The sequence below is a fragment of the Falco naumanni genome, chromosome 10, assembly GCF_017639655.2.
Source record: "Falco naumanni isolate bFalNau1 chromosome 10, bFalNau1.pat, whole genome shotgun sequence".
In the NCBI taxonomy this organism is placed as follows: Eukaryota; Metazoa; Chordata; class Aves; order Falconiformes; family Falconidae; genus Falco; species Falco naumanni.
In genome coordinates, this window is record NC_054063.1 from 3,554,336 (window position 1) to 3,567,992 (window position 13,657).

The window sequence follows — 13,657 nt, forward strand, 5'->3', positions numbered from 1 at the left end:
AAAAAAAAATTAAACAGTCAATTAGGCCATGATATATTCATGCAATAAAGGTTTTTTCTTATAAAATATGTCAACCCAAGACTGGCAAACATTATACTTTTGCCTTGAAGTGATCTTACTGAAAACAAACATGACAGATAAAACCAGTCCTAAACTAGTTAAATGCTGACATGTAAAGAAGCAGAGAAGTGAAGGAGTAGACCAGTGTTTTTTTCAATCCCATCTCAGTGCTAAAAAGAAGAGGGGAGAGGAAGTGTAGGGGAAGTTAAAAGATGCAAGGATGACAAGCCATCTCCGCAAAAGGCTATCTTATCTTTTCATTGTTAATTTCATATACATGTACACACACACAAAACTACGCTCACCTGCCACCTACAGCTACCTCTACAGGAACAACAGCACATCAAACTGAACAGTGCAAAACTCTGTTCACTGCATCAGATACAATGGTGTCTGATTATCATCGTGATGACCATCAATGGACAATTCTTCAACCAGTCTCTTACTTACACTAAGGAACCTTACACCACATAAAACCAAAAGTCATTATTAAACTAAGAACTGCCTTTGTGGAGCACCCACCCCCAGAAGCCAGAACACCTCACCTCTCACTTCTAAGCACAACTAGGATTACTCTGAAACTACAGATGGTCCAGCTATACTTCTCCGTAGCTATGTCCTACCCAGTGCAAGTGGGAGGACACCTGAAATAGCACTAACATACACAAGCAGCAGGGAAGGCTCCATAAATCTTTAAAAAAAAAAAAAAAAAAAAAACGAACACCACCACAGCTCACCATCCACTCCCAGTTTGTTAGCACAGGCAATCGCTAGATATGCCACAGAGATCAGAACTATCTTTATAAATACATATACACACTACCCCAGCATCCTAACTGCTGTCCAGAGAAACAGAACAAAGTCTCTGCCCCACAGAAATAGCAAGATAAAGCCTCTGCCCTCTTTTCAAGTAATAGGCAGTGATCTTTACATCTAACACAAAGACACCTTAAATAGCTTTATGGGAAAACACTTGCATTTTTAGACACATCTATGGGACTTCCTCAAACACTCTATTTAGCAGAGACATCTGTTACTCAATATATATATAATTTCATATAAATCCCACCCTCTGAATCCTTTCCATCGGTTGTCACTAATGAAGCTTTGTGTGCAAAACCAAGTGCATTCTGCCCCCATTAGGAAGCCAATTACAGCAGGAAAAACAAGCAATTAACAAGGTGTAAAATAAACATCCTGCCACCTGCCTTTTAATAGCAACCCCACTTCAAACAAGTCACAGTCTCAGCACAGCTTTCAGAATTGGCAACTGATATTATATGTATTTATGCAGCAGCTGCTCTTCATTGCAACAAATATTACAGGCTTACCAGATAAGGTCAGCATATTTAAAAAAGTATATAGCAAGTATTAAACCCTGCTTTGAGGCCCCAAATGTTGCTTTTAATGAAATCAGCAGCATCAGGCTTGTCTGGTATTACAGTGAAGCTGCAGTCACATCCCCAGCTTAGAGAGGTTTCTCTTCATTTCTACTGGTTTAGCAGCTTCTGTATTTGTTTCGCTAAATCCAGCGGCCTGAGCAGCTATTAAATAGCATGCAGGGCAACTAAACAACACAGAGCTCTACAGAATTAGACAAGTCTTTCCTCCTTCCATTGTCCTTGCGTCTCTTTCTTGGCTTTCTCCACCTCCCTACCATCACATGTAAAAGCTACATCCAGTTGGGGGGGGGGGGGAGGCACATAATGGGGCAGAAAGCCACCCACACAAAAAAAAAAAAAAAAAAAAAACCCAACCACAAAAAACAAGAGGAAAGGAAACAAGGTTCCAGCTTAGTCTTTGCTCCTACAAGCTTTAGAGGGAAAGGAGGGAAGTCCTTCCAAAGTCATGCTAGCTAACTAGAAAGCCACTTTTCTTTCCCTTGTGTGGAACAGGATAATGACACACTTCTGAGTAGTTAACCAGGCAGGACTAGAGAAAGCCCAACAGTAAATCTGCAGGATTTAATAAACCTGGAGTGGCAAATGTGCCTGAGAAAACAATAGCCAAGATTTGTCTTGCACATGGAGTGTGGGGCATGGTGGTTGTTTTATCTTCCCCTCTCACTCTGGCTCTCTACTGCTACATATTTATTTCTTAATGTTTCCATGTCACATTTCAGTTCCTGACTAATGTCCTGTTTAATCACTCATTTTGAGATTCATGCAAGCCTTTCTCTCTTAGGGTTTCTCTCTCTCTAGCTCTGTTGAGATCCAAGGAGTACAACACTGACTACAGTACCATGAACTTTTCCAATCATGCACAGGATTGTGATATGTTAGTCAGAGATGGCTTGAAAACTGGTAACATTCTTTCTCTAAACGACCGCAGGAAGCAACAGGAAACAACTTTTAACTCCACACAGAGCCAACAGGGCTACCCACAGGTTTGTAGAAAGTTGCAAGTCACAATCACTAGTACTGAAACAATCCTTCACTGAAAAGCTCTCCTAAGAAGTCCTGAATTTAAATAACAATTCACAATCCTTGAACACAACTGGCAAATCAGATTTTAGAATACCCAAGTCTTCAATTCTGGCTATTCTCCATGTTTGCAGTCTGAAGAAGGGAAACAACCACAGCAGACAAAAAGTAGTGAAAGGTGAAGACCCCAGACTCGTGAGGGTGCACACCTAAACTTGAACTACTGTCACCCACAAAGTTAAAAAAAAAAAAAAGAAACACTCAGCCACTGGTTTCTCACGCTACCAGTACAAACGCAGAGATCCCACGGCTCCTTCCTACAGCCCTAACTACAGGGACAAGGTCACAAAAGACACAATCTGCCAACATGAGCTGCAGGAGGTCATACAGCCACTCAAGCTATAAAAGTATTTTAAGAGTAGTTCAGTCAGTCAGGTCAGTTAACTGACTTTTTCTGGTGGGTTTGTTGTTTTTTTTTTTAAACAAGCAGCAATATTTTCCGTTACATTTTGTGGATGGGAGAATAGGAAGCTGGATCTACTCCTTAGTCACTAATCTAGGATTTCAGCAGTCATCACTAACAATGCCATAGAACAGTCACACCTAGCTGCATGTGGTCTAAATCCACACAAAAAAATGCCAAGAACAAGCCTCAACCCAACAGCGACAGTGGGACAGAACACTGTCAGCTTTCCAAAGTTGTTCAGACCACAGGAAGCAGCCCTGCACCACATTAACCGAGAAGTGGGATATATTATCTGCAATGCCCCACAGCAAAAGCTTACATGACACAAGCTGCTCCAGAAGCACACCAGAAAAGCAGTCCACAATTCTCAAACTTACTTCAATGTGATTAGTTCTAGGGAACCCTCTTCTGCTCAAAGCTGAGGAGCACTCTGATGGGTTTCCTGACCACCAGGCTGCCCACAGGCCCAAAGGATCAGCAGTTTGGGGACTGCTGCTTGCTGAAAGTGGCAAGAGGCCAGAAATGGTACAAGAACTTACTGTGAGAAAAACCCATGCAGTTCTAGGAGATAGGACCGATTCTTGCAATTCCTCTTCAAAGGTTGCTTAAATGGATCTAATTCTCCAATTCTTCCAGTCCTCTTCAGAAGAAAAGTTGAGGAGACCAAATCTGACTAATTACTAAACTGCAACAGCTGAGTGTCAGCAGTACCCAGCTCACCTGAAAGAGCTGAAAAGCGGCATGCCACAAGTGGCCCACTCTGCAGGCTCACCCTAACCAACATAAGCTACAACCCATAAAACACTCACAGATTCTTAACAGTCACATGTGCGCATATCCCCACACACACAGCCCCCAACTCTTTTAAACAGACTTCTGTAGCTTGGCAAAGGGACAGATTAAGCAATACATGAAGTTGAGCAGGGAATGTTCTTAGTATGTAGCAGTCTCTCCAGGTCACAGATCATAAAAATCCTTACATTTTCTAGGATCAAAGAAGCTACAGCCATAAAAGACCTATTAGTTCATTAAGCCCATCACCCAGACAAAGCAGGTTATCCAGAAGAGACATAACAAAGTTAAAGTAATATTGTGAGGACAAGCCAAGCAAACTTTTCTTTGAAAAAAAGATGCTAAGCAAAATCAGATAAGAGGACTAGGTCTGAAAGTTAAAATTTAGTTTTGTTTTTAAGAAATAAGCAAGCACATTTCCACAAGACAGCTCTGTGATGCTAACCTACATCTAATGATGTGGCTCTGCCATGAAGCCCCTGTGACAGCCCCTCTTTCTCACTTCCAATTGCAAACTTCCATCTCTAAACGCAAATGCTTTTCACTGCACAATTCAGTAAGAAAATTACTTTGGAGCCCTGGTGCTGAAAATGCATCAAATCACAGTCTCCACATTCTCAAAACCCCACCCCACCCCCCAAAAAAAGAAATCAAAGGAGAAAAAGAAAATACACAGTTTGGCTCCCACTGGCCTACAATAACAATAATGATGATAATCTAGAGATCGCAGGAGGTTCATCTACCCTCCAAGCCAAGTCAATTTGCTCCCCTCACAACTGTGTATAATTGTTCCTGGGACTGCAAAAATTACTGTCTTTTCACTAGCGATCAGAATTGTAAAAATGCTTTCAAACAGCCTCAAACCCTTATTTGTTGAAACAAAACTATTTGCTCTTTTACAGTTCAAGCGAAGTCTGGCATTTCTGTGCAGAGGGTCAATAATCCAGTCGTTCAAAAAATAGTCACGAAAGACATATTAACATAAGCTGTGCATTAAGACACAATTATTTATATGTCTGACAGTAATGGCTCTGCACTGTGCACTGTATCAACTCACAGATACTTTAGCAGGAAAATAAAACACTTGGAGAAATTCTGCTCTGCCCAAGGACAATTAGCATAATCCTAGCGTCATAACAAGAGAACAGTAAGGACTGACAGTGTTCAGACTAATGCTTCACCCCAGAGCCTCCAGAAGAGCAGCATCTGTCCCTGAAGTTCATAGCCGTCACAGCACGATTCCCTTTGCTGGATGCACACCGCCTGTGCCTAACGCTTCCCCCGGCCTCAGGTTAACGGGATACAAGCCTATAGTTTCAAGATGTGTTATCCTCTGCTCCCAAACCTCCCTGGCTCAGGGGCACCCCATGTAATCGGTTGATCGCCTCCCGAGCCAGGGGAGCATCCCCCGTCCCTCAGGTACCGGGGAGATCGATGCTGCTGGGGCGGGCAGCGCCCCGGGGGCAGCGGGGAGCGGCCGGGGCGGGACACGGACCGTTCAACCGCTCCAGTGTCACGGCAGCCATGCAGGGGTCACGGCAAGGCAAGAGCAAGGTTAGAAGTTAAGTAGCACAGCTTCAAATCCAACCTAACCCCAGAGGTTTTTTTTTAATAAATAAAAAAAAAAAAAAACAAACTCTCGGCAGCTCAGAGAGCGCCCACAACTCGGCTGGGATTCGAGTTCGCATTCTAAAGGAATAAACGCTGTCCGGGCTGTGCGGAACGACGGGGGAGGGGGTAAAATAAATATATAAATAAATAATTAATAAGAACGATAATAACCACCCCTCAGGGCGGGCGGCAGCCGCTCCCGCCGCCGAGCGCGGACAGAAGCCCCGGGCGCGGGCGCGTCGATCCCTCAGAGCTGTGAGGACGGGAAGCCGCGGAGCGAGCCGCCCGCCGGCGTCCCCCAGCCCCCGCCTCACGTCCGCCCAGCCACCCCTCAGGCGCGGCGCGGGACTCTGCCCGCCGCGGGCACCGGCTCCCCGACCGCGGGCGCCACCTGCACCGGCTCCCCTGAGGGAGCGGGCTGGCTGGCGGGCGGGATGCTGCGGGGTGCCCCGGCTCCGTCTCGCAGCGCTCCCCGCCGGACAGCGCTCGGCGGCTGCCGGGCTGCAACCACCAGTTGCGCTTCCCGCCCCGGACGGCTGCGGTACCTCAGGGTGGGATGAGGAGTCTCGTCGCTGCAGAAGCCCCTCTCGCAGCGCAACAAGTGCCCACCCGCCGGGGAACGAGGAAGGAGAAGGAGGAGCAGGGGCGGGCGCCGCGCTCGGTCGCTCCCGCCGCCGGTGCCGCCGCTCCGCGCTCCCGGCGCCCCAGCTGCCACTCAGCGCGCCGCACGCGAAACGCGAACCCAGCCCGCCCCGCCCGCGCTCTCTTGAGCCGCGCGGGACGCCGTACGCCTGGCCGCTACCACCCCGCCGCCTGCGTAGGAGCGGGGGGGGGACTGGGGCGCCTTCCCCCCCGCCTCCCCCACTGGTAGCGACCCGGTGGCCGTCACGACAGCGCGGAGGAGCCGTTACGGTAGGAATCGCCTGAGGGGCCGCGGCCCCGCGGGAGCTGCCCCGGCACGGCGGCGAGGAGCCGGCAGGAGGGCCGGGGCCTCCTTCCTCCGGGGAGGCCTGGCCCGTGAGCGAGGCCTCGGCCGCGGCCCCGATCCCGGCCGCGGGCTCCCCGGCCCCGCAGCCACCAGGCCCGTCCGTTTGCAGGCCGCGGGCAGTGTGACCCCCCGCCGGCCCGCCCGGGCGCACAGTGCCCGGCCTGTGGTTCCGCTGGGCCCCGCTGCCCCGGCCCCGGGGGAAGGCGCCACCCGGGCCGCGGCCCAGCTGGGGCCCGTCCCTCGCTGCCGTGCGGCCCGAGGGGGGCCGGGCTTCTCGTGGCGCTCCGTGAGCGCGGTGTTTGGTCACTTTGCCTTGTGTGATGCTGTTGGTTTTTAATGTTACAGTGCAGAAATGATCATCCCAGTCAGATGTTTCACGTGCGGCAAAATAGTTGGGAACAAGTGGGAAGCCTACCTGGGCCTTCTGCAAGCAGAATACACAGAAGGGTGGGTATTACTTCTGTGTCCTTTCACTCAGGTTTTAGATGAAATTGTACAGCGTGTAAGACAATTAAGTGCAGCATCACAGCTCTAGGAACTAGCTGTGCCCAGGCTAAAAACCACAGGTACATTCTGAGGCGAACTATGTAACCAGAGATTAGAAATTATAATGGATAAGGAAATACTGCGTGATTCCCTACCGAATCTTTCTGGGTAGGAGTATGCAAGTTGCCAAGTCGTAACCTTTATACCCAAAACAGTCTCAAATATTTAACTCTGTATGCGACGGGAAGGAAAGAAACAAACAGTACTGTCAACTTTTATGCTAATGTGGGTTTTTCAAAGGGTAGAGAAAGAAAAAGTTACAAGTGTAAAAAGTAACTGCCATTGTTAACAATGTATACCCCTTTTAGGTTTTCTGAAAAGCATTTCATGTTCGCTGCCCAGAATTGCTAACCTTATTTGAAAGCACTGCTTTGCTGGGGGGAAGGGGAAGTTTAATGGCTCTAGGTAACTGACTGATAGTCCTAACAAGTCTATTTTAAGAGGTTTATGCATGCTTTGCGCAGCCAGAATTGTCTTTTAATAGTTCAAGGAGGGTCTGGCTGTGGTGGGACTACTTCAGAAGGGTTTGAGAAGGTGACTTTTGAGAAATATTTACGTTGTCATCCAATTTAAGTATGGGAGGGAAAAACAACCCACAGATGTTTGCCACTCAGAGAAATGTTAGAAGTCGGAGACTTCCCAAAGTGATGCTGAAACTATTAAGTAGAAAGAAAAGAGTATTTGCTTTGCATTCAAATGGTTAGGGTTACTAATAGTTCATAGATATAAGTCCATTTAAAAACCTATCAGAAGAATGTACATTAACAACACAGATTTCACTGCTTTTTTATCTAGAGTAAATCTGAAAACATTCTTATGGTTTAGGATACTGTTTTGTCAAATGTTGAACAGTGGAGTACAGAACAAACAGGAAAGGAAGGCTTTGGGTTTTGAGGTTCATCTAAACTTGTAGGTAGTTGGGATTACTCTCTGTGCTTCTCACTGTTGGTGTGGAGTTTGCAGGGGAAAGATGCCCTGTCCCGCCACCATGTTATCAGTTTCTTTAAAAATTGTCCAGTGAAAATCATTCAGTACTTCTCCTAAATCTCATTATTTCTGTGAGTAGCCATTTTAGAGTGCATTTACGTGCCAGAACCTGTAAAACATAGTTGAGTAGAATACCGCAGCTGCTAAGCTAAAGGTATTTGGAAAGTTCCGACAAAAAACCAAATAATTTTTCTTTCATTTATGAGGTTAAAATCTTTAAAATAATACGGGTTGCTAATCATTTATCACTAATACTGAAATTTCATCAGAGCTATTCTGGTAGCACTTCTGACTTACTTTCCAAGTATTACATTTCAGTATTTTTCCTGTCTTCATTATTCCCCTGCTTTTGAATGTAACAGGAAGATGTACATTGTTATTGACAAATGCTCACTTGAAAACAATTGCTGTGGTCACTGTTGTGATTCTGGGATGCCTGATCAAACTAATGCAGTTATGGTATTGTAAGATAAGATCAAAAGCAGAGTTTACAGATATGGAACAGTTAAAAATCTTACAGACTAGTGTCAGAATCACTGTTAATGGTGGCTTAAGAAATGGGTGGACAAAATGGGAGAAACTAGTCTAAACAATTTGTGGTTAAAAAGACCCACACCTTTATGTTTGTCCCTTAAAGTTGCTCTCTTTCCACGAGTCCTTGGAAGCTGGAGGGAAAAGGAAATACAATTGAAGTTGTTTTAGCAGAAATGTATAGTATGAATTCTAAAGTTGTGATTAGTGTTAGTATTTTGCATCTCTGATAACTGCATTTGAAAGTTCAGAACTTTTCAGATAGCCCTTAAAACTTATACTATCCACAGACATTAGATGCTTTTGTTCTCAAGTGTTTTGGAAAGTTTAGGTACCATGTGATATTATTTATAAACATTCTTTTTTAAAAAATACACATTCATATACTTTTAACTTTTGCAAGTGCTAGCCCTAAAATAAATAGCCCTGCTATTTAAGCACTTGAAGAACTGTTGATAGGTACAAGGACTAACTGACATCACCAGAGAAGCTGCTGGAGTTTGACTCCATGCAGTCAGACTGCACTACCTGACACCAAACAAGTCCAGCTTCGCAGAGGCTTCCTTTCAGTCATTTGCACTTTAGAAAAGTATCTATCAGCTTCTTCCTACAGCAGAATTACAGGTTTCAGGAAATTACATGTGTTTTAAGCAAATGCTGGGTTGTTGTATGGCATCATATAGATCTAAAGACCTGAGATCAGTCGTGTTTCATGAATGTCAAATTTTGAAGGAGCGTCAGACTGGCTTTATGGCTGATAGGTTGGTGCTGAAGAGCTTGTATAGTGTCACTTACCTGTGAGAGCTCTGATAGTGATAGCCATAGGAGATGGATACAGTGGTTTAGGCGAGGGTGACTCATACATTCTCTACCCAACCATAAGAATCTCGAGTAGTCACTCGGAAGGAATTAAGTGGAAAGACTGTAAACTACAAATTTCTTGTTGAGCAGTCTGCAGATCCTTATTTGTGTATTTGTGGGGAACAGGTTGTATAACTGAATGCTGCCTTACATTGGAGCTGGAAAGGATTTTAGCCTTCCTCAGAGTTAGCATCCCGTCCGTATGTGGGGTAGTTATTTTAGTTTCTGTATATCTCTCACCCTTTTATCATCGCTTAGATCACACATTTATCTTGTGAAGTAGGCAGGTATCACCCTCAGTTTACAGAAGCATGTTTTAATGGTGCTTAGAGATGTTATTCCTTATTCCTGAGTCAAGAGACTGTCTAGTGCCTTCGTGCTATCTTCTGCCATACAACTAACGGGAACTGTAGCCAGCACCAGTAATTACGGACTGTCCAGGATTTTAAGAGTGGAAATTACTTCCCATGTTTCAGAACTGTGTTCCTGTCGCTACACTGACACCTCTTGATTGATCAGATCTATCTTTAACCAAATCAGCTCAGCTCCTTTCTTTTCTACAGACTGGTGTTTGTAAAAGGAAGACAGTTACTGTAACTAAGTAAGTGAGGTTAGAAATGTACCATATTTCAAGTCTCTCCAGCTGTGAAGACAAAAAATTTTATTTCCAAAACCAAAAGGCTTGCATCTCATTTAACCTTGCTGTTTCATGACCAAATGAAAGGAACTACCCTCACGAGTCACGTAGTTCGGAAGAGGAAATTCATAAGAGTTAGTCTGTTATGGTTCTGTTCCTATGGGTGGGACTTCTGCAGACTTACCTCAGAAAGTTTGGTAGTTGTGTCAGCTGGGCACCACCTTCAGCAGAAGATCTTGTGCTCCTGCAGGCCAGAGTACAGGCAAACACGCTGTCAACAGCAGTAAACAGAAAAGAACATTAACAGCACATGCTAAATTTCGGTTTCTTCGTTTGAACTGCAAGCAAGTTTTTGTCTCTGATTAAGCTCAAAGTAATCAGTGTGTTGCTTAGGAACACTTACAAGTGGTTCTGACTCACTTCATCCTTTTTTTTTTTTTCTTTTTCATTGTTGTTCTTGTTCGTTAATAGAGATGCCCTGGATGCCCTTGGTTTGAAGAGATACTGCTGCCGCAGAATGCTTCTAGCCCATGTGGATCTGATTGAGAAGCTTTTGAATTATGCACCCCTGGAGAAATAAGATTTAAAAAGTACCATGCTGCAAGCCATGTGGAACGTATCTCTAATTCTAAACTTGACACTGGTCTTCAGGCAGTAAAGGATGAAAGCCACCTGTAGTGCAACTGCTGAGAGATGTTTGCCTTCTGGAGAAAATACTGCTCCCAGCCACTAACCTCTTTCAAGGAAACAAAGGAAGGATGAAGTCTGCTTAACCAAGATTTGAAGATTGAATTAAAAGTTTGGATGCTTCTTTTTAAATTTGTTTGGAGCTTTGTGAACTTTTAGATGCTTCTGCCAGCAAAAATAAATGCTTTTCATGTAGAAAATTTATTATATTCCATAAAAATGTTGAAATAAAGGAGGTCTTTCCCTGTAGCCTTCCTGCTGTTTCCGGTTAGTGCTAAGTATGTGCTTGGATCTTGCCATTTGCTGGTGCTGGTTACTTTGAGGTTAGGCGTACTACTAAGTAATCAGTTCACTGTTTTGTGCTAGTCAGGGAAGAGGGTTAGAAACATGGGACAGAAGCACAGGGTTCCAGCGGCAGGGAAGTGGGCGAGTTTGGTCGGAACGAGGCATGACTCCTTGGAGCTGCTGGAGCTAGCAGAGTTACTTCCACTGCAGTTAACTTGTGGTCTCTACCCCAATTCTTATATAACACCGGGGCTGCTGTATTATAAAAAACAGTGAATCAGATGGTGCAGTACCCTTCATTTAGGTAAAACATGTATGAGTGTTCCCATGGAAAGCACTGGATGTGAGAATTTACGCACGCTGGTGTGAACAGGATCAAAGTCTTGATCTTGCCAAGCACCTGCACCACGCTGTAGCTGGTACACATGCGAGCTTTCCACTTGTTAGTCATTTCATTGGCTTCGTGTTGTGCTGCGCGTGTGGTGTGGTACTGCCTGGCCAGATGGAATGCTCTGCACTCTTGTGGTGGCATGAAACACTGAGAGGTCAGCTGTACATGCAGGGCTTGTGAAGGTTACCTGCACTGAAGGAGCGGCGCTGATCCTGCCGAAAGCTCTCCCCTTCCTGCTGTATATTGGCTTGAAAGCTGGACCATGTTTCATGCTGTTCTCTGACAGCCAGAAAACGCATCGTTCCGGGTGGCGTATGCACAGGCAAACACACCCACCTCACCTGAAAATAGAGGCAAATTTCTACATCTGTGCATGCTCAGGATTCTGTTTTAAGTGCAGCATTGGTCCATATGTAAATGTAGGACAAGCCATCGTTACAGCAGCCTTGTAGAAAACGGGCTGGAACAGACAATACTCCCTGGGTTTGTGGTCTCTTACTCCTTAGTACAGTTAAGCCTTTGGCACTCGCGCGTGGGCTGCTGGGTGAGAGGTGTCTCTGTGGATTCTTTTCCGTAGCTGAAGAACTACAAAGAAGTTGCTTTGAACAAAACCTGGGTTCCAGAGATGGTAATTATTTTATGTGTTTACTGGGTCAAACTCATACGCACAAACCTTAAAACTCGATTGTCTCACAAAGTAAGTTGCAGGACAGTGTGTTTGGCTACCACCCCACCAATCTTTACACTTGAACTTGCTTTTCAATTTAGTACACAGCAATAGGAGATGTTTCCCATGTTCAGCAGTTCTTCACTGAAGACATTTTAAAACTATACGCTTTCTCCTAATGCAAGAGAATTAAGCAATTAATTCTAGCATTTGTTTCATAGCTGGTTGGATAGCTTACATTCTGCACGCCTGCTTTATTAGCTAGCTAAATGCATCTTTAAAAAACCACAAAGCAACCTTCACTTGTCTCTGAGGCTATTTTTTCAAAGGGACATTATGAAATAGAGGATGACCTTTCCAAGCTGAAGTCGTGCAGGACACTTTTTCACGTTACAGTGGAGCGTTACACGGAGCTACGTGCCAGCTTGTTCACAGACATCAAAACGCCGTGCCCAGCGCGCATTCCGTGAGCTGTACTGAGAAAGTGCAGCAGCCCAGGCTGGTACGTCTGGCAGAGGCAGCCGTGCATTATGCCGTGTGGAAAGCTGTCCTGCATCAGTGCCAAAGAACTGGATTACATGAGCCGACAGGACTTTGTTTCTATCTGCAAAAGCAATTTTCTAATCTAGTTTTCTGCTTTAGAATAACATGTTTCTTTTCACAGCTGATGCCAAGTTGTCTGATATGAAAAGCTAGGGCTCTTAAATACTCATAATGAAGATGCAATTTGCAAAAACACAGCAGGCCTCATTCAAAAATTCAAAGGAAAAAAAAAAACTCTCTGGTTGCTCTTGTTACCGTTCCTCAGACAGAAAACAGGGTGCAGTGGAAGCTAGTGACAGGCTGGTATCGCTCTGTCAGACAGATATTACACAAGGAGCAGCAAAAAAACCTGAGTAGCAAGACTAAGTCACAGCAGGCATTAATATTAGCCCGTGCAGCTCATGACAACCTGTCTGCATCACAGCTTTTCGTCCCGAGTTTGCAAACACAGCATTGACCAGAAAAGCCATTTCTGTTATGCGGCGAAGCAAACGGTTTATCATGTTCGTATGAAAGGTTGTCTCACGAGTTTCGTCCCTGGGAGGGTTCGGAGCAGAAACAGAGCTTAAATCCTGTTCCATAAGGAGTCAGTGAATTTTTCAATGAATTTCCAAAAATCCCAGCTTTCACCCCTGCTCATTGGTAAGTAGGAAAGTAATTCCCTTTTGGCTGTAATTTCTCCTGTGCTTGCTGCTGCAGCTGTTAATAACATCAGCTTATCGGATCTGCTTTCTAACCTGCCAGATCTCTTTGAGAAGATCCATTAAACATGCTCACAACAACTGTACTTTTTAAAGCAAATAGAAGAGACACATGCATATACACAGGTAAAAAAAGGAAAAACCCCTCACTTTTCCCTGAATCTTAATAAAACCAACAGATAGGCAGATAGCAGAACCAACAGATAGGCAGAAGTGGCAAAAAAGAGAAATTGTACTGAATATGCAGCCCCTAATTACATGCAGAAATCTGTCAGTTGGGAGATTGCTGAGAAAAACAAAAATTCCACCACTCCTCTGCCATCATTTATTCACTTGATGTATAAAGTATTCTGGAAATTTTTCAAGCCTGTTTTGAAAGACTGGTGCAGGGATCATGCTAACCTGGTATTGGAAAAGCAAGCAAGTGCCATTAGAAGTGTAAACCCCCCACCCCGTCACCCAGGCTGCAGCCTCCCGGGGC

The 13,657-nt window shown here is 44.9% G+C and overlaps 2 protein-coding genes across 5 annotated transcripts in view; one reads left to right on the forward strand and one right to left on the reverse strand.

Annotated features, from left to right (window-relative positions):
* The window catches only part of TSPAN4 (tetraspanin 4), a 442,443-nt gene extending 436,424 nt beyond the window's left edge, over window positions 1-6,019 (reverse strand). For all 4 annotated transcript variants that reach the window (XM_040608032.1, XM_040608035.1, XM_040608034.1 and 1 more), the window contains exon 1: window positions 5,898-6,019. The gene's annotated coding sequence lies outside the window, so the exon portion shown is untranslated. The remainder of the gene's footprint in view (window positions 1-5,897) is intronic.
* A 123-nt stretch (window positions 6,020-6,142) lies between these two features.
* POLR2L (RNA polymerase II, I and III subunit L) lies at window positions 6,143-10,838 on the forward strand. The gene is made up of 3 exons (XM_040608039.1): window positions 6,143-6,264; window positions 6,686-6,787; window positions 10,374-10,838. Exons 2-3 carry the CDS (start codon window positions 6,693-6,695, stop codon window positions 10,480-10,482), a joined length of 204 nt encoding a protein of 67 aa, XP_040463973.1. The 5' UTR covers window positions 6,143-6,264; window positions 6,686-6,692; the 3' UTR covers window positions 10,483-10,838.
* The last annotated feature ends 2,819 nt before the right edge of the window (window positions 10,839-13,657 follow it).